At 45.8% G+C, this 20,425-nt stretch overlaps 1 protein-coding gene across 15 annotated transcripts in view; it reads left to right on the forward strand.

Moving 5' to 3' along the window:
* The window catches only part of EP400 (E1A binding protein p400), a 103,262-nt gene that overhangs the window by 1,396 nt on the left and 81,441 nt on the right, over positions 1–20,425 (forward strand). For 8 of the 15 annotated variants that reach the window (XM_055323104.1, XM_055323114.1, XM_055323110.1 and 5 more), the window contains 4 exons: positions 7,239–7,392; positions 8,151–8,203; positions 10,355–11,718; positions 13,284–13,394. In XM_055323104.1, coding sequence (XP_055179079.1) covers positions 10,390–11,718; positions 13,284–13,394 — 1,440 coding nt within the window. In that variant the 5' untranslated portion in view covers positions 7,239–7,392; positions 8,151–8,203; positions 10,355–10,389. The remainder of the gene's footprint in view (positions 1–7,238; positions 7,393–8,150; positions 8,204–10,354; positions 11,719–13,283; positions 13,395–20,425) is intronic. The other 7 variants (XM_055323115.1, XM_055323119.1, XM_055323116.1 and 4 more) reach the window with 3 other exon arrangements.

Raw genomic sequence — 20,425 nt, forward strand, 5'->3', positions numbered from 1 at the left:
CCATTATTTACTTTCTTCTATCGGACCCACAATTTCTTGCCTACCGTAGGCCATGGCTTTAATATTCATGTCTTATTTTCAGTTTATCTTCTTTCCGAAGTATTTTTTTTTTTAAAAGATGTTATTATTTATTAGTGAGAGAGACAGAGAGAGGCAGAGACACGGGCAGAGGCAAAAACGGGCTCCTTGCGGGGAGCCCCACGTGGGACTCAGTCCCAGGACCCCAGGATCACGACCTGAGCCGAAGGCGGATGCTCAACCACTGAGCCACCCAGGTGCCCCTCTCTAAAGTATTCTTGCGGACATACAAATCCTCCACCTAGCGTTTCTAGGTCTTTAGCTTCCTTTTATACCAAGTTAGAAAAAAATCATGCGCTCCGTGTCACCGTTTTCTCCTCTTGTTTCCCTTGAACCAACTTCAGTTAAGCTTTTGACCCCACCTCTTCTCTGAAAACCACTTCTCTTGGGGTCATCAATGCTGTTATATTGCCAAGGCCACCCATGGCTTCCTTGAAACGTTATCTCCTTATGGCACTGAGATACCACACTATTGGTTCTCCTTTTACTTTGCTGGACGCTCCCTCTAGTTTCTGTGCTGGTTCCTTATGCTCTCCTTTCCCTGTAAGTATAAGTATTCTAATGCCTCAGAGCAGTCCTCAGACCTCTCCGGTCTGTACACCCAGGTGATCTCCTCCTGTGTCATGACTGTAGGTCACATGTCAACAAATCCTGAACGTGTATCTCCCAGCTGGATCTTCCTGTTCCGAGTTCCAAATCTTACTTTAACTTGTGTGGAATCTGCTGCTTACACTCTGTTGCATTTCACTTGGACACAGCTCCATGTTTGTAGTTGCTCAGGTCGGAACTGTCCTGTGTCAACACTTTCTTTTTTAATAATTTTTTTTGATTTTTATTTATGATAGTCACAGTGAGAGAGAGAGAGAGAGGCAGAGACATAGGCAGAGGGAGAAGCAGGCTCCATGCACCGGGAGCCCGACGTGGGACTCGATCCCGGGTCTCCAGGATCGCGCCCTGGGCCAAAGGCAGGCGCCAAACCGCTGCGCCACCCAGGGATCCCTGTCAACACTTTCAAAACCAGATTTAGACCTGACTGCTCCTCAGTGTCTTCTCCTCTACGGCTGTCCTTCACTCCCCCTCCCCACCCATCTCTTACCTGGGTTATTCCAGTGCCCTCCTCCCAGCTCTACCTGTTCACCCTATCTCTTCTGCACTTGAATCTCAACACAGCAGCTGGCTGATGTTTTTAAAACAAATCACGTTGTGCACTTCTTTGCCCAAAGCTCTCCATAGTTCTTATCTCTGGAAAAAACCAAAGTCTTTAAGGCAATTTATGAAGCCCTTCAGGACCAGGTCCTTACTGCCCCTGTTACCTCATGTCCCTGCACCCCCGTCCTCATCCCCTGGCTCAGTCACACCTGGCTCAGGGCCTGGGCACACCCTGGCTGTGTGTGGAATGTTGGGTCCTACATGCCATGGTCTGACTCTCTTCAAAAGTCCCTCTTCAGAGAGGCTGTAGAACTCGACACCTTGCCCACATTGCTCACTGTCTCTACCTCATCTTGCCAGAGCTCTGCCATTGCACTTCCTGTGTATCACTTGACTGCCCTCCTTCTGGGGGCGGGAACCATGCTGTGTTCACTCTTGTGTCACCAGTGCTTCAAAATAGTGCCTGATGGAGTAAGTGCTCAATAAATAGTTATTGAGTAAATATAACAATGAACAAATTCTTTTCTAAAGCAGGTGGATTTTTTTTTAATATTTTATTTGTTTGAGAGAGAGTGAGCATGAAAGAGAGCAAGAAAGAGCCCGAGTGGTGTGGGAGGAGGGGGAGAAGCAGGCTCCCCACTGAGCAGGGAGCCCGAGGTGGGGCTCGATCCCAGGACCCCAAGATCATGACCTGAGCTGAAGGCAGGCGTTTCACCTACCGAGCCACCCAGGTCCCCTAAAGCAGGTGGATTTGGTAGGGACCTAGGCATACAGGGATAATCAATGATTCTAGGGGATGCTGAAGAATAAAATTCGCATGCTTAGAAGAGGGAAGCTGGCTCTCCCAAGAGGAAGACCCATGCCGGAGGTGAGGAGGTGAGGTTTGACGTGGTTGGTGATGAAAGGGAGTCAGCTTGGAGGGTGGGAAGCCATTCAAGGAAGGGGGCAGTCTCTAGACCTTGCATTCCACATGAGGTTGGGCGTGGTTTCTCCACCTGCATCATCTGTGGGGCCTGCCCTGTGTACTGGCAGTGAATTCTCTCTGTCTATCCCCCCCCCCCATGTTTATGTCTCAGTATACACCTCTTGGGTGGGAGGGAAGCTGCTCTTCCCTAGCAGGGGTTTGTGGCTGCGCAGCACTGGAACTGGGTCTTCCAGTGCCTGAAATTTTGTGGTCCCACTGTGGAGGTAGTCTCTACTTGGCTGGTCTGCTCCTTTCTTGGGAGCCTCGGGCAAGTGGCTTTGCTCCTCAGCCACCTGGAGAGGGACCATGTGCCCACTGCCTTCAGGAGTCACCTCTGGCCCTCTCTTTTCTTCTGGGCAGAGCATCTGTCCTTTGCGCCTGTATTCTCTGCTCCACCTCCTCATGGTTCTTTATTTCTAGTCAGTGGAAATTTTTATCTTGTTTTGGTGCATTATTGTAGAAATAAATTTTAAAAATAATTTGTGTACTGAGGAAAGGGAAGGCCTTTGCATAACCTCACGTTACTTAGCTTTTTTTTTTTTTTTTTTTTAACTTTACACATCATAGTATTCACTTTTCTTGGTATAGAATTCTGACAATATTGATAGACATTTTGCAATTTCTATGACAATCAGGATTCAGAACAGTTCCTGGGGTGCTTGGGTGGCTTGGTCAGTTAAGCATCCAACTCTTGATTTCAGCTTAGGTCTGATCTCAGGGTCGTGAGATCAAGCCCCATATTGGGTTACTTGCTCTGCAGGGATCTGCTTGAGATTCCTTCCTTCTCCCTCTCTTCTCACTCATGCACACTCTCACTCTCTCTAAAAATGCCAATCTTGGGCAGCCTGGGTGGCTCAGTGGTTTAGTGCCATCTTCGGCCCGGGTTGTAATCCTGGAGACCCAGGATTGAGTCCCATGTCGGGCTTCCTGCATGGAGCCTGCTTCTCCCTCTGCCTGTGTCCTGTGTCTCTGCCCCTCTCTCTCTCTCTCTCTCTCTCTCTCTCTCTCTCTCTGCCTCTCATGAATAAATAAAATCTCAAAAAAAATTAAAAAAATTAAAAATAAAAATGCCAGTTTCTTCACCCCCAACAATTCCCTAGCACCCTCACTCTCCTGAGCTCCTCCCTCTCTACAGCCACTGATCTGTCACTGTGTTTTCTGTCTTTTCTGGGATGTCAATTAAAGGAACTCCATGTGGAGCTTCTTTTATTGAACATAATGCTTTTGAGCTTCATCCAGGTTGCTGCTTGTACCAAGAGCTTGTTTCCTTGTGCTGCTGGGTGTGGTGGCACACGTGGGTGTGCTGCAATCGAACCAGTCCCCTGTTGTTTCTGGTCCTCTGATACAAGCGATGCCTGAGTGACTCACATTGTGTGCTGTCCAGGCAGCCCACAGGAGCTCCTCTCTGCTCTTTTCTCCCAGTTCCTAACTTCCTGATTAGGCTAACTGATTCAGTTTGCACTTCTCCAGGTCTCTTTCTGCACGTTAGAAGCTGCATTCTCCGTGATGGTGCTGGAAATTCCCCAGGGGCTGGAAATTGGTTCCAAGGAGGATGGTGAAAAAAATCTTAGATGTGACAGTGATTTGTAGCCTCCCAAAGCGAGGTCTATGCTATGGTTGTGGTATTAAAACTTCACAGAGTGTGAGGGGGGATTAGGAGAGAAGGATCTAAACAGACCTCTTAGGGGCTGTGGGTAAAAAGTTGAGAAACACAGCAGTACAGGGATGTTAGGGGCTTGCAGCTTTATGGCTATGTCTGAGGAAGCCCTGCTTTACTTTCTCTTGACTCATCCTCTGAAGCTGAGATACAGCCCGCCTGTCTGGTAGTACAGGGCTCTCTGTTCTGTCAGGTTAAGGACCTGCCCCCACCACCACGACAGCAAAGTCTCGGCATCATAGCCGGTTAAGCTAGAAGAGACATGGAGACCTCAGTGCCAGTTTCTGCACTGTGGCACTGCCACAGAGCACGTGGCACAGTGAAACCCACAGAGTTTTAAACTCTGTTTTAAACTCAGTTCATGTCATTTGGAATGTACGTATTTTAGGAATGAGCATGGAACCTGCCTGATGTACTCTGAGGGGAGAAGAATGTGTATTTTGTTGGTAAATGGGACTTTTATTGCACCCTTTAATTTGTTAAGGAATGTTTGGTGTTGCTCTCTTATGTGGAAAATCTTTTTTCCTGTAATTTTTTTAAGGTTTTTAAATATTTTATTTTTTAATATTTTTAAAGATTATTTATTCATTCATTCATTCATTCATTCATTCATTCATTCATGAGAGGCACAGAGAGAGAGAGAGAGGCAGAGACATAGGCAGAGGGAGAAGCAGGTTCCATGCAGGGAGCATGATGTGAGACTCGATCCTGGGACTCCAGGATCACGTCCTCGGCCGAAGGCAGACATTCAACAGCTGAGCCACCCAGACGTCCCTGTGAGTTCCTTTTTTGTAAAAGTAAGCAGCTATTTACAGGATATCGGTGTTTGTAGACTGTTGTAGTGAACATAACTAGGAAATACATTTTTTTGAGAAAAAATTAAGTATATAACAGATTTATGTACATATCCTTTTTTTTTTTTTTTTTTTTTTTTTTTTAAATTTTTATTTATTTATGATAGTCACACACACACACACAGAGAGAGAGAGAGAGAGAGAGGCAGAGGGAGAAGCAGGCTCCATGCACTGGGAGCCCGACGTGGGATTCGATCCCGGGTCTCCAGGATCGCGCCCTGGGCCAAAGGCAGGCGCTAAACCGCTGCGCCACCCAGGGATCCCCATATCCTTTTTTTTTTTTTGTAGAAAACAATGCAGGCAAGATGTATCTATTTATACATCTGCCTATCTTTTCCTTTTAGCAAGGGTAGTGTCCCACATAGAATCTTTTGTGTTTTATTTGACTTCATGTGACATTTCTGGAAATTGCTCTGTACGAGTTCACAGAGAGCTTTCTTATTTGTACAGCTGCGTAGCGCTCCATTGAGTGGATATACCAAATAAAGTCAACCAGTCTGTGAAATGTGGATGTGTAGTTTATTTTAAAGATTTTTTTATTCATTCATGAGAGACACAGGGAGAGAGAGAGAGAGAGAGAGGCAGAGACACAGGCAGAGGGAGAAGCAGGCTCCATGCAGGGAGCCCGACGTGGGACTTGATCCCAGGTCTCCAGGATCAGGCCCTGGGCTGAAGGTGGCGCTAAACTGCTGAGCCCAATTATTTTTAATGTGTGTGTTTACAAATAATGCTGTAGTGACTGAAGTCTGTGCTTATGTGTTTTTGTACCAGAGGTGGCTATTCAGGGTGAGTTTGTAGTGGAACTGCAGGGTCCAGCATGTGGACAAGCACATGCGGTTTTATGAAGTGGTGCCAGGTCCTTGGGTCGGGCCGGACAGCACTATAGCAGAGCTGAGTGGACCTGACTTCTCCCAGCCTCACCAGCAGTATGTCTGGCTTCTGAATTGTGCGTTCTGATAGATGAAAAATGGCATTTCAGTTTAGTTTTAATTGCAATTCTTTTATTAAGAGAGATGATTTATAAGTTAATATGCTTGAAAGAATTCAACTTCAGGTCTTGGAGTTCTACTTTGTTTTACTGATTTCTCTAACCGGAAATGTCATTTCTTAAGTGAGGTCTGGGAGTGAGTGACTGAGTCGCATTTAGCCTGTTGCTTGTGAGCAGCCTTGTAGAGATACTTTGTTGGTTCATGAGGGCCAAATTTGCGCTCTGGGTTTTGCATAGACCAGAGTTACGGACTGGTCCTTATTTTCAGCAGGCTGGACTGTCTCTGACACCTCCGTGTCTGCCGCTGTGTGTTTCCTCACGGCCTGCTGGGGTTCTTTGGGCCATGAGCTGTGTACTGGACACGGGTGGTGTGGATGTGCAGAAGCACTTCCCTGTGGTGACAGCAGTGGCCCTGTGTGATGAACAGTGCCCAGGCCTTGCCTTTGGCTTCGAGGGTGCCCCATGACTATGGTGACAACATTGCAAAACTCCCTGAAGCAGGGGAGACGGTCCTGGCTGGGTCTGGGGAGGTGTGGGGGCAGAAAGGGGGGTGAGTTTGGGAAGGGAGCAAGGCTCATGGCCTGAGCTCCCTACTTGGGGAGGGGGAAATGAGAGAGCTCCTGATCCCTATCTGCCTGATCTGGCAGCTCCTAGACAGGACACCAGGAATGGTGGGTGGGCAGCAGGAGCAATTTGAGGCTTCAGCAGTGGGGCTGGGAGCAGCTGCTGGGGGCGTCCAGTCTCTCAAGCCATCCATCCCTCCCTCTCATGGGTTCTGACCCAGGGCCCCCTGCCCTGCACAGAACAGGGCCCAGATTAGTGTTCCTTAGAGTGGCATTTTCCTGGCATCTGGAAGTGCCCCTTTATGATGTCATTGTCGCCTTGACAGAGCAGCAGCAGGGATGTGGGCCTGTGGCTGGCATCCTGCTGCCAGTGGCACTAGGGAGCATTGCACACAGTGACCTGAGGGCCTGCACACTGCCTCTTGCCAGGCTGCATCCATGCTCTACCATGGTGCCCCAACCTAAGCCTCATCCTGAGCAGTACCTGCGTGGGACTGTGAGCTTAAGGGTTGGCTCCAGCTCTTTCTGATGGGCCTTGAAAGTAGAAACAGCTACTACCAAAAAAAATTGTTTTGCCATTGGTGGTAGTTTTGCTTTCCATTGGGGTGGCTGTGGCACATATTTAGGGAATGCTGCTTTAGATAAGCAGTTTCTTTTTTTTTTTTTTTTTTTTAAGCAGTTTCTTTATATCATTGTTGATTGGGTTTATTTCTCTACCTGACTATAAGCTCGCTGAAGTCAGGATTTACTTTAGAAAGTTGAGGTATAATTTACTTTAAAAAGTTGAGGTATAATGTTCAAAGTTCATGCTTTAGCGTGTGGCCCTGTGACTTTGGACAAACACATTAGTAACCACTTTCACACATTTAGTGGAGGAGTGGGTCCACCCCCCAGATTCTCTCTGCTGCTCCCGAGTCAGCCCCTCCCCCACCTCCAGCCCTCAGCATCTGTCTAATCTCTGTCCCTCTGGTTTTGCCTGTTCCAGAATATCATGTCATGTCAGTGACCTGCGCTGTGTGATCCTTGTGTCTGGCTCTGCTCCTTGGCATCTTGCAACTCATCGTGGTGTGGGTGCTTGGTAGCTTGGTAGCTTGGTCCTCATATCGCCAAGGAGTGCTCTGTCCCTTCTCCAGGTGAAGGTCAGTATTCATATTTTGATATATTTCAGTGACTAGCTATTTAATTTATATCTTTAACAGAGTAGTGGCTATATCATATAATTGGTGTCCTGCTTCTTTCATGGTAATATGTCTGCACATTTTTCATTTTTATTAGAGCCTCCATCTAGAACTTGGGCACTGGATAGTTCCGGTTACTTTTTTTTTTTTTGGAACTCTTACTGTATTCTGCAATAAACATTTTTATGCACAATTTAAAAAAAAAATAGGTGAATTTCCTCAGGAGAGATTTCCAGAGCTAGTCTTACTAGGTCAAAGGTAATGGGTCAGGTGGGTTGCTTCTGCTTTTCCAGCACTGTCGCCCACCTTGTCAGGCATGTCCTGGCCTCTGAGCTCTTTGAGATCTCTGCTCTGTGTCCCTATCTGCCTCTCAACCCTCCACTAGATGTGGGGTTGGCAGGGTGCCAGTCGTGTGATACAGTATCTTGGCTAAGTGGATCTGGGAGATATTTATTCCAGTCTGTATTACTTTATAAGCGGTGAAGTTGGACATTTCCCTTCCAGCTAGTTAAATAGATGTTTTTCTTTTGTAAACTGTCTCTTGTCCTTAATTCATTTTTCTGTGGGATTTCAGTGATTTCTACTTTATATGAGTACTTTCTATAGTGTAGTGATAGCCCCATCATAACTACCCCAAATAGTCATGATTTTGATGATTTATTTTTGAGTTTTAAACATTTTAAAATTTTGCATGTCTTCAAATCCATCTGTCTTTTCAGATACAACTTTACTGTTTTAAGTTTAGGAACTTGAATTCCCCTTCAGAGCTTTAGTAAGTATTCATTTTTGTATTCTCTATGTATTTCTATTTTGACTCTTTTACAATTGGTATAAAACTTGGGATGTTACCTTATGAAAATGCTCCATTTATTTTGGTGAATGATTTGTGGTGAGAATTGAAATAGGATTTTCACTCTGTCAGTGGTCATGACATATTTCCTCCTAAGTCTTAGCTTCTCCTGGTTTTGTGAATTGTTATATGTGAGCGAGCTCATTTATGGCTTTTGTTCTCTCTCTTTGCTCACTTTTGATGTTGTGAGAATGTATTCTAAGGAAATAATCCTAAATATGCCCTTGTGTTTATCACATTTGTTCTGTTTTTGTGCCAGTTCCACACATGTCTCCTCATAATGCTTGTTTACAAGGCTCAGGAGCAAGAGCTCGTTCTGAAAGCAGGAGGTGTGCTGAGGCCCCCGGCCCTGAGCCACCATGGGAGGCTTCTGCTCGGGGGCGAAGGCAGGAACATACTGGTGGGCTGCTCATTATGGCTGTTTTTCACTGTGACCGTGATCTCCTGTGAGACATGTGTTACAGCTTGCCCGTGATCTTGGACTCTCTTTAGCAGTAGCCTTCAGAGCAGAAAGTACCTTTTCTGTTGTTTAAATAGGCACCAATTTTCGTGTTTTCCCAACCTTTACTGGCATACCCATACATTCTGTAGCTTCTAATTCTGCATACCATCTATCTTGGCCAGGGTTCCACGTGTAGATGTATTTTTGCGTTGTAACTTTTGTAGCTTTTGGTTTCTGATGTTTTTACCCCTGTCCTCTGAGATAATTTGTGATGCCCTGTGGATGACGAGACCGGCCCTATTGCTTGTTTTGAGGGTCAGGGTGGAAGGAACACCAAGAAATGGGGAGCTCAGTTTGTCGGTTAAGACTTGAGAATTTCCAGGGATCCCTGGGTGGCGCAGCGGTTTAGCGCCTGCCTTTGGCCCAGGGCGCGATCCCGGAGACCCGGTATCGAATCCCACGTCGGGCTCCCGGTGCATGGAGCCTGCTTCTCCCTCTGCCTGTGTCTCTGCCTCTCTCTCTCTCTCTCTCTCTCTCTCTCTCTCTGTGTGTGACTATCATAAATAAAAAAAAAAAAAAAAAAAAAAAAGACTTGAGAATTTCCAGTGGTGAAAGGCTATTTCTGTGCCTGTGACCCTGTTGTAGTGGGGAGGAGCAGACACCTGGGGCAGGGGGCTTTGGAGGACATCATGTCCCCAGTGGGGTCGTATCCCTTGCAGGCACTGAGACTCTAGCTGGATCTGACTTGGGAGCATTCTGGGGTCCTGAGAGCTGACCCCCAGCACATGTCTTCTACTCTCCCAGTACCTCCCTGGTCCTCTGCACAAAGCTGTTTGGGCTAGGAGCCCCTTTGAAGCTGTGGTACCAGCTCCAGAGAGTTTGCATATGTCTGAGGGAGACTCTCCCAGAGCATGGGCCCAAGTCGCTCCATTCTTCCTCTCTCTCTGAAGTTTGAGGTGCCTTCTTGTTTTGTCCTGGCTTCTACAACAGGTCTAAGGTGAGGCTCTGGCCCCCAGGCCTGGGTCCTCTCCTTCAGGAGCTTAGGATCTGAAATGAAATGGTTGCTCTCTGTGTTTGCAGTTGATGTAGCCCAGAAGTTGGTGGGGTGTTCTGTTCTGGTGATAGGGTGATGGCAGTAGACCGTAGACAGCTGATGCAGTCACTGACTGCCTCCTGGGTGCCTGGCGTCGAGCAGGGGGCTGTCCTTCTACCAGGAGAGACAGGCAGACAGCCCTCCCGCATGTGGAAATGGAGAGGAACCGCTAGCTAGGAGGCGGCTTCTGGGAAGAAATGTGTTGGGCACAAGTGCCAGTGCCAAGTTCAGATCCTGCCTGGCCTTGAGCTAGCGATGCTGGTTACCTTCCATGGTAGTTAACTGGGATTATCCACCTGCAGGTCCCAGCAGTGACCCAGAAGGACCTGTCCCTCATCTGTGTTGAGGGACATTGTCTTTAGTGCCATCTCTTTCATGGCTTGATAAGAATTAATAAGACTCATTTGCATCAGATGCCCCTGGGAACATACCAGACTATCTCTCCAGTGCTGCTAAATGGTACTTGTAGTAAGTGCTGGTCAGATGCAGATGCTTACATTTGTCTTCAAGTAACTTGATATTAACTTTGATCTTTCAGGAGAACGTTAAGTTGGATTAAAAAGGGGGGCGATAATGCACCATGGCAGCGGCCCTCAGAGTGTCCAGCACCAGCTGCAGAGGTCTAGGGCCTTCACCAGCAGCGAAGGAGAAGAGCAGCAGGCCCACCCAAATCCTCCCCAGTCCCCTGCCACGCCCTTTGCACCATCGGCCAGCCCGTCTGCACCTCAGTCTCCTGGTTACCAAGTTCAGCAGTTGATGAACAGGAGTCCCGTGACCGGGCAGAACGTGAACATCGCCCTACAGAGCGTCGGACCCGTGGTGGGAGGAAACCCACAGATCACGCTCGCTCCTCTGCCACTCCCCAGCCCTACTTCTCCAGGTTTCCAGTTCAGCGCCCAGCAGAGGCGCTTTGAGCATGGGTCTCCATCATACATCCAGGTCACCTCGCCACTGTCCCAACAGGTGCAGACTCAGAGCCCCACCCAGCCTAGTCCTGGGCCAGGGCCGGGCCTGCAGAGCATGCGGACAGGCACCCCTGGCCCTGGCCTGGGCCTTTGCAGCAGCAGTCCCACCGGGGGCTTTGTGGACGCCAGCGTGCTAGTGAGGCAGATGAGCTTGAGCCCATCTAGTGGCGGGCACTTTGTGTTTCAGGAGAGCTCGGGCCTTGCCCAGATGGCTCCAGGCACCCAGGTGCAGCTGCAGCACACAGGGGCTCCCATCGCGGTCCGAGAACGGAGACTGTCACAGCCCCATGCACAGTCTGGGGGTACCGTCCACCACCTGGGACCACAGAGTCCTGCGGCTGCAGGTGCAGCCAGCCTGCAGCCCCTGGCCAGCCCTGGTCACATCACCACAGCGAGCTTGCCACCCCAGATCAGCAGCATCATCCAGGGCCAGCTGGTCCAGCAGCAGCAGGTGCTGCAGGGGCCGCCACTGACCAGACCCCTGTTGCCCGGGGTCGGGGTTGGGGTCGGGGGGGCCTCAGCCTTTGGGATGACGTCCCCACCACCCCCCACCAGCCCCTCCAGGACTGCGGTGCCCCCGGGCCTCTCCAGCCTTCCTCTCACATCTGCGGGGAGTGCAGGGGTGCGAAAGGCCCCCAAGAAGTTGGAGGAGATCCCCCCAGCATCTCAGGAGCTGGCCCAGATGAGGAAGCAGTGCCTGGAGTACCATTACAGAGAGATGGAGGCGCTAAAGGAGGCCTTCAGGGAGTACTTGGTCGAACTGTTCTTCCTGCAGCACCTTCAAGGGAACATGATGGACTTCCTGGCTTTCAAGAAGAAGCACTATGCCCCGTTGCAAGCTTATCTTAGGCAGAATGATTTGGATCTGGAAGAGGAGGAGGAGGAGGAGGAAGAGGAAGAGGAGGAGGAAGAAAAGTCTGAGGTTATCAATGATGAGGTGAGAAATAGCACTTTAATTAGAGTACCATGCTATGCAAATTTGAGTCTAGGCAACTGTAAATAAAACATAGCCTTTGAGCCTGGGATGTTTCTAGGATGTGGTTTCATGAGGATTTGATCCAGGAGTAAAATTGAAGATGTGTTTTGCTCTTTCCCTGCATGGTGGGGAGGAGCTGCTCTGGACATTGGGAAGAAGATGCAGGATGACCCTGTGAGCAGTGCTGGTCCAGGCCTGCACATGTTCTTGCAGAGCAAGGTCATCTAGTTTCTGAAGGCTGGCCTGGCATGACCCAGCCATCTCCCGTAGTCAGTTGTGGGTCTTGTCCAGCTCTGAGGCTGGAGATGTGGATGCCTTCTGGCTACTTGCATAGATTTTGCATTTTACCTACACTGGTCTACCATTAAAAACACCACAAATGTTTTTAAACAAGGGGTTTGAATCAGTAACTGTACAGTATAACAGTCATGATTTCACATCACCAGGTAGGTCTGTATGGTGTCTTCATGACGAAGATACCATTGTTATAGCAAAGCTTGGAGAATTTTTCAATTTTTAGATGTAAAAGTCTTCAATTTGAGGTTTTTTAAACTCGTGTGCAAATACCTATTGAGTGATATTTAACATAGAATCTTTTATAGGGAGTGAAATATTTTGGGGTGCTTGGAACAGGTCTTTCATAAATCCCCCAGTTGAGTTTTATCAGTACCATAGTGATTCCTAAGATCCTTCTACTTGTATTTCCTGAAAGAGGAGCTAATGAAAACAGAGCAATGGTGAGAATGGTGAGGGATACTGTAACGCACTGTATTTTGTGCCATTGTGTTGTGTAGTGTACAGTATGTTGGTGGAGCTTATTTTGTTTTATGATACAGCTAAAGTAATTTGGCTCTTTGTCAGCTCTTCTCCTGCAAAGAAATCAGCCTTTGCTGAGCAAAAGCTGACCTCTTTGCTTTGCCGTCCTCATTGAGATTTCTGGACATATCTGTGTGGCTTTGCCATTTTGTGTTTTCTTCAACACCCTTTCCAGAAAGGACTATTTTTGTTTTCTAAAAGGTCAATATGATTATTTTGAGGATTACACCTCTTTGCCATGAAACAGCGAAATTCAGTTCTCTGTTTGTATTTCAATGCTGTCTGTAGGCTCCGTCCCCCTCATCTGTGCTAATGAGGAGGCATGACTCCCTTTTTTGCACCTTCCTACTGAGATAGGCCCACACAACAGCAGGCAGTGGGGTGGCTGCTGTACAGATGGCCTGTGAGGGCACTAGGGCTTTGCTGCTCAGAGACTGCCTGCCGTTCCCTTGCTTACGGTTTGAAGTTGCAGAATCTGAGGATGTTGCACTGTGTTCAAATTGGAGTTCCTGCAAGATTCGCACTAGAGTTAGGTCGTTCTGTTGTAAATCCACCGTAAGTCAGTTAGGTATCCTTTTACAAGATTTCATGCAAAAGCATTCCATTTTAAACACCAAACATCACTGAGCTATCAGCAATAAAATTCTGACAAAATTTTGAGCAGTCTTAAAAATTATGTTACCTTTTTTTCTCAAAATATTTCCTCTCAGGTAAAGGTTGTGACAGGAAAGGATGGGCAGACTGGTACTCCCGTTGCTATAGCAACCCAGCTTCCGCCAAATGTTTCTGCTGCTTTTTCATCCCAGCAGCAACCGCTTCAGGTACTTTTCGATGGTTCTCAAATGTAGCCTCATCCCAAACTTCCCTTCATCCAGATATTTTAACCTTCAATTTTACTATTTGCTCTCCAACATTTTTTTTTTCCAGAGCCCATTCCTTATTTTTAAAAAATTAAAAAGTCTTCCTGTATATAAAAATGATAAAATTAAGTTGCATGAGTAAATGACAGCACGGATCTTAATGCATTATTATTTTTTCTGTGTTGAGTGTGACGCAGTAGTAGCTTTAGCTTGCATGTCACCTAATACAGTCTTGTTGAATGTGTACTCAGGATTCCTTGTGTGCTGTGTTTTAAATGTTGGTTCTTTCTTGTGTCTTCTATCTGTATTTTTAAGAACAGTGCAAAACAGAACAAGAAAAAAAAAAAAGATTTAAGCAGCTAGTAACTTGGTATTTTCCGAACTGAAAGAAATGCTGAAGTCAGGACCTTAGGCCCCATTCAGGTGTCCACCAGGTGCAGACTGATTAGTGTGTTTGGAAACCAAATCACTCAGTGTTAACATCAGTGATGCCAAGAACCTTTTTTTTATTTTTAATTTTGCTATCATTTCAAACATATGTGAAAAGTTGCAAAAACAGTTTTCCAAAGAATTTCCTATGTGTCCTTTACCTGGATTCAGCAATGTGCACTCTTTGCCCCTGTAGTGTTTTCAGTCTCTTGTATGTGTCTGCACACATATTTCCCCCGAACTGGGCAACCGGCAGTTGCGGGTACTGTGGCAGGCCCTTTTATGCTGATATTCAGCACATAGCGGGTGAGAGTGTTCTCTTACCCAGCACAGTACAAGTCATGTCAGGATTACAACTAAGCCGGGGGCTCATATGTGGTTTTTTTTGTCTTTTACCCTGACGGCGTCCTTCATAGAGTTGACCCTTAAACAGTGTAGGGGCACCATCCCCGCACGGTGGAACCTCCACATAGAACTTTTGACCTCCCAAAACTTAACTACTGTTAGCCTGCCGTTGACTGGAAGCCTTACTGATAACCTAGTCAGCACGTATTCTGTCTGTTACATGTTTTATATGCTGTATTCTTATAGTAAAGTGAGCTGGAAAGAAGGAAATCATAAAGAAGAAGAGAAAATACATTTACTGTACCGTATGGGAAAAACATCTGTGCGTAAGTGGACCTGCACGGTTCAACCTTGCCTTGCTCAAGGGTCGGCCACAGTGTTTTTCCTGTAGTCTGGGGTCACCAGCTGTGCTTGGTTGTCATCCCTGCTTGGTCTTCTTTAATCTGGGCTGACTCCTTGGTCTTTCATGACCTTCACGTTGTTTGAGTTTAGACTGCCTATTTTGTAGAATGTCCTTAGATACTGGATTGTGTGACGTTTCCTTGTGTCTGACTTGGGCCATGTATTTTTGAGAGGAATACCACTGAAGTGACAGTGTGTGCAGCTCGCTGTGCCATAGTAGGAAGCCATGAGATCAGTGGTCCTGCGACTGGTGATGCTCACCTTGACCACTTGTGAGACTGGGGTCCACCAGGCTTTTGTAGTGGAATGTTCTTATTTTCTCTTTGGTAAATGATAAGCGATTTGGGGAAGATACTTTGAGACTATGTAAATAATCCAGTATCTCATTAAACTTTCAGCCACTAATTCCACCATTGGGACAGAATCCATTTTCACCTTAAAGATTGGGAAATGGATTTTTCTAGCCCAATCATCCCTAATGCATTTATCGATTGGCATTCTGCTGTTAACAGTGTGCTTTCCTTTTTCTCCGTTTACATATTCATATGTGGATTTCTTTTTCAGCCAGTGGGTAATGTCACTATAATACTATTTATTTACTTAGACTGACTTAATTCAGTAAAACTCACTCTTTTTTGTCTGTAGTTCTGTTGAGTTTTGCCAAACCCATAGAGTTGTGTGGCCATCACTGTGGTCCAGAAACAGAGCTCTATCATCCTCCTGAAATCTTTGCTCTCTGCCTCTGTGATTTTGCCTTTTCCGGAATGAAATCTAGGTGGATCCTACAACAACATGTGGCTTCTGTCCCTGAGCGGCCACGCTGTGCCATTTACCATGGTCTTCTCTCTTTGCTAAGTAAGCAGTGTTCAATGGCATGAGTTCCTTGGGTTTGTTTCTTCACTCATCCTTCGGAGGACACTTGGATTGTTTGCTTAGGGGTAAGGCTGCTGTCAGCATTCATATACAGTTTTGTGTGAACCTAGGCCTTTGTGTTGTGCGGGAACATGCCTTGGAGGCTGACTGCCCGCTTGTTTACTATCTGTATGTTCCATTTAGCAAGAAATTGTCAAAGTTGCTGCAGTGGCTGTGCCTTGCTGCACTCCTGCCGCCCCTTGGAGGGGAGGCCCTGCTGTGTCCTCCGCCTTCATCTCTAGTTGTCACAATACGCTTGCAGTGCTCGTGGTTTGGGGGCTTACTGGTGGTTGGTTGGTGTATGTTCTTTGGGAAAGTCTGAGTCCTATATGTTACTGTTAGATTTGAGAATTCTTTGTATAAATGCAAGTTTCTTGGCAGATACAAATTTGGAAATGTTTTTCTCCCATTCTAAAGCTTATCTTTCAAAAAAAAAAATAAAGCTTATCTTTCTCTCTTACACTGTTTTTTTTCAGAGCAAATGTTTTATGTTTTGATGCAGTGTATTTTATCTTTTTTTTTTTACAGATTTTTTTTTTTTTTTTTAATAGATTGTGCTTTTGGCATCCTATCTAAAAACTCTTCACTTACCCTGAGGTCACAGAAACCTCTTGTATTTTCTTCTGGAAGTTGTATATTCTATGTTTTACATTTACCTCCATGATCCCCTTTGAGTCAAGTTTTGTATTACGTGGCAAACATGTAGATGTTCATTTTTCTGCATATCGATTTCCAGTTGTTTCAGCACTTTTTTTTTTTCCAGCACCATTTCTTAAAAAGACTGTTCCATTTCCCTTATATTGACCTTGCAACTTTGCTGAAAGTGAGCTGATTCCTGACTGTGTGGGTCTCTTTCTAGACTCTCCAGAATTCCCTTCATCTGTGTGTCTTGCTAAAAAACCACAGTCTACATCACTGTAGCTTTGTACTTAGTCTTGAAATCAATGTGAGTTCAACCTTTTTTTTTTTTTTAATTGTTTTGGTCATTCTAGTTCTTTTCCATTTTCATAGAAATTTTAGAATCTGTTCTGTCGATATCTATAGAATTTTGATTTAGATTACATTGAATCTGTTAACCAGTTTGGAGAGGAGTGGTATCTTGACAGTATTGAATCTTCCAGTCTAGGAATATGGTATATCTCTCCCTTTATTTTGGTTGTCCTTTTTTAAAAAAAAAAAAAAAAGATTATATTTATTTTTAAAGATTGTATTTATTTATTCATGAGAGACAGAGAGAGAAAGAGAGAGGGAGAGGGAGAGAGAGGCAGACACACAGGCAGAGGGAGAACCAGGCACCATGCAGGGAGCCCGATGTGGGACTCGATCCCAGGACTCCAGGATCACGCCCTGGGCTGAAGGCGGCGCTAAACTGCTGAGCCACCCAGGCTGCCCAGATTTTATGTATTTATTCATGAGAGACACAGAGAAAGAGAATAGCAGAGACACAGGCAGAGGGAGAAGTAGGCTCCCCACGGGGAGACCGATGTGGGACTCGATCCTGGGACTCTGGGATCACATCCTGCACCAAAGGCAGATAGATGTTCAACCGCTGAGCCACCCAGGTGTCCCAGTTTTGGTTGTCTTTGACCAAAGTTTCATCAGTGTTTTTGTAGTTTTCAGATTGCCAATTTTGTACATATTTTGTTAGATATATGCTTGGGCGTTCCAGTTTTTCAGTGGTATTGTAAGTGGTAATTTTAAAAAAATGGAGATATGCATCGTAGGTATTTAGGAATACAGGTGATTATTTGAATCTATACTCTGCAGTCTTGCTAAACTCATTTGTTAGTTTTAGGAGCATTTTTGTAGATTCCATGGGATTTTTCTACATAGAGAATCATGTCTGTCAAGAAAGCAAGTTTTATTTTTCTTATCTAGAAGCCTTTTGTTTATTTTTATTTTTTGGCCTTATTGCACTGGCAAGGACTTCCAAATACGCTAAATGGAGTGGTCAGAATACTTATTCTTACTCATTCTCATGTTTTGCCGTCAGATATGATAGTAGCTACAGATTCTGTAGATGTCCTTTACTAGGTAAAAGAGATTTCTTTAATTCTAGTGTTATGAATGGGTATTGAATTTTGTCAAATGCTATTTCTGCATTTATTTGCATGATCATGTGATTTTTCTTCTTGGGCCTATAAAAGCAGGTGGGTTCTGTCACGAGATATAATTTATTGGTGGGGAAGGCACAGATCCTAAGTGTTACAGTTTGTGGAATTTGTCAGGTGCCCGTGTAACCCACTCCCATCAGGTCTTGTGCCCCTGCCATCGCTACGCAGCGGCCTCATCCCCTTATCTTACTGTGTGTTTTGATGGTCAGATTACCTGCAATTTGACCCAGTAGAGACCTTTAAGCTGATCCTCTTGCACTGTTAATGTTTCCTTGTCATTCTCTGAGCCCTTTCTTACTTGCTGGCACCTTTAAGGTTCATCTTGGGTATTCCTGAATCCAAACTAGAATTGGTCATTTTTGCAAGGGGCCTGGTCCCCTTTGGTGGTGAAGAATAATTTCAACCTGATATTCAGATGCTTCTTACGATGAGTTCGATGCAGTTGAATATAAGCTTTTTTACCTTTGAGATTGTGAGAGCATTTCTTAGTAGGGCATCTTTCCTGTAATGCTTTGTGGAATGTAATGCACTACTGTGTTTCTAGACCACTTTAATAAGTATTTGCCTGAGGACAGTGGAATAGTAAAAGGCAAGGAATGCCCATCAGCTTATGAAACAGACGTGTGGCCTCCATGGTGACACAGATTAAACCACTGTGATTTGCCATCACACTTGCCAGATCACCAGAAACTAAATTGGGTGTAGAATCTGCTGATGTAGGTCAGTGGGAGTCTCATCGACTTTTGATGGAGGGTAGCTTGGAGATATTTGCAAACTTTTTGCATGACCTGGAAGAGGTGAGCATGGGCAGACCAGACCCTCTGTCTCGACAATGTGCTTTAAGAAATTCTTGAATGTCTCTGCTAGAAACCAGGTATAGTAGTGTTCCTAGTGGCGCTGGTTATAACTGGGAAGAACCAAATGTACACTGGCAAGGAGAACAGGTCAGTGGATGGTGCACATTCATACAGAAGAATGTTGATGAGAGCCATCAGTAGAGAAGAGGTGGTCACAGTGCCAAAATGTGTGGGTATGTCTGTGCTCAGCCACACCTTGTGGGACAGAGGACTTACAGGGAATTCTCTAGGAAGCAAAGCTGGAGAAGATACTGTTTGGAGAGGAGTCTGTAGGTGACAGTATCATGAGATGTTCACATACCGCTCAGGTAGTGGGCACCTTCATGGTGCCCAGGGTCGGTGAAGCACAAGCTGCAGTCTGTTCCCTTAGCATTGTGATGAGTGCTTTATTTTTATTTTTATTTTTTAAAGATTATTTGAGAGAGTGTGTATAAGTGGGAGGGGCAGAAAGAGAGAGAGATTCTGAAATAGACTCCCTGCTGAGCGTGGATTCCCAACCCAGGGCTCCATTTCATGGCCCTGAGACCAGACCTGAGCCAAAATCAAGAGTCAGATGCTTAACCAACTGCACCACTCAGGTGCCACCCCAGGTGATTGCTTTATTATTACTCTTTTAAGCTGTGTATTTATTTTTCTACTTTCCTTTTCCACATTTTTATATGGAGGATTTCAAACAGAAAAGTTGAACACTGTGTTCAGTGAACAACTCTGTTCCACTATTTAAATTCTAATAATTTGGGATCCCTGGGTGGCGCAGTGGTTTAGCGCCTGCCTTTGGCCCAGGGCGTGATCCTGGAGACCCGGGATCGAATCCCACGTCAGGCTCCCGGTGCATGGAGCCTGCTTCTCCCTCTGCCTATGTCTCTGCCTCTCTCTCTCTCTGTGTGTGTGTGACTATCATAAATAAATAAAAATTTTTAAAAATTTAAAAAAAAATTCTAATAATTTTACCATGCATTTAAAATCACATATATGGGGCACCTGGGTGGCTCAGTCAGTGAGGCGTCTGCCTTCAGCTTAGGTCATGATTCCAGGGTCCTGGAACCGAGCCTTGTGTCGGGCTCCCTGCTCAGTGGGGAGTCTCCTTCTCCCTCTGCTGCTCCCCCACTTGTGTGTGCTCCCTCGCTCACTCTTTGTGTCAGATAAATGGACAAAATCTTTTTTTTTTTTTTTAATTTTTATTTATTTATGATAGTCACACAGAGAGAGAGAGAGGCAGAGACATAGGCAGAGGGAGAAGCAGGCTCCATGCACCGGGAGCCCGACGTGGGACTCGATCCCGGGTCTCCAGGATCGCGCCCTGGGCCAAAGGCAGGCACTAAACCGCTGCGCCACCCAGGGATCCCTGGACAAAATCTTTTTAAAAAAATCCCATACATATGTTTTTTGTTGTTGTTTTTAAATTTTTTTTTTATTCATTCATAAGAGACACACAGAGAGAGGCAGAGACACAGGCAGAGGGAGAAGCAGGCCCCCTGCAAGGAGCCTGGTATGGGACTTGATCCCAGATACCAGGATCATGCCTTGAGCCAAAGGCAGACTCCCAACCGCTGAGCCACCCAGGCATCCCTCCATACATATGTTTTATAATTTTCTTGGCATACATGATGATATAGTCCATAATCATATATTTAAGAGGCTAAAAGAGGAAGACCAAGGAGTCTCCAGTTTGAATTCTACATCTTTTTTTTTTTTTTTTTTTTTTAATTCATGAAAGAGATAGAGAGGCAGAGACACAGGCAGAGGGAGAAGCAGGCTCCATGCAGGGAGCCTGATGTGGGACTCGATCCCGGGTCTCCAGGATCACGCCCTGGGCTGAAGGCGGCATGAAACCGCTGAGCCACCCGGGCTGCCCAGTTGTAGAATTTTTTTTTTTTTAAGATTTTATTTATTTATTCATAAGAGAGACAGAGAGAAAGAGAGGCAGAGACAC

The sequence above is a fragment of the Nyctereutes procyonoides genome, unplaced genomic scaffold (genome assembly GCF_905146905.1).
Source record: "Nyctereutes procyonoides isolate TBG_1078 unplaced genomic scaffold, NYPRO_anot_genome, whole genome shotgun sequence".
In the NCBI taxonomy this organism is placed as follows: domain Eukaryota; kingdom Metazoa; phylum Chordata; class Mammalia; order Carnivora; family Canidae; genus Nyctereutes; species Nyctereutes procyonoides.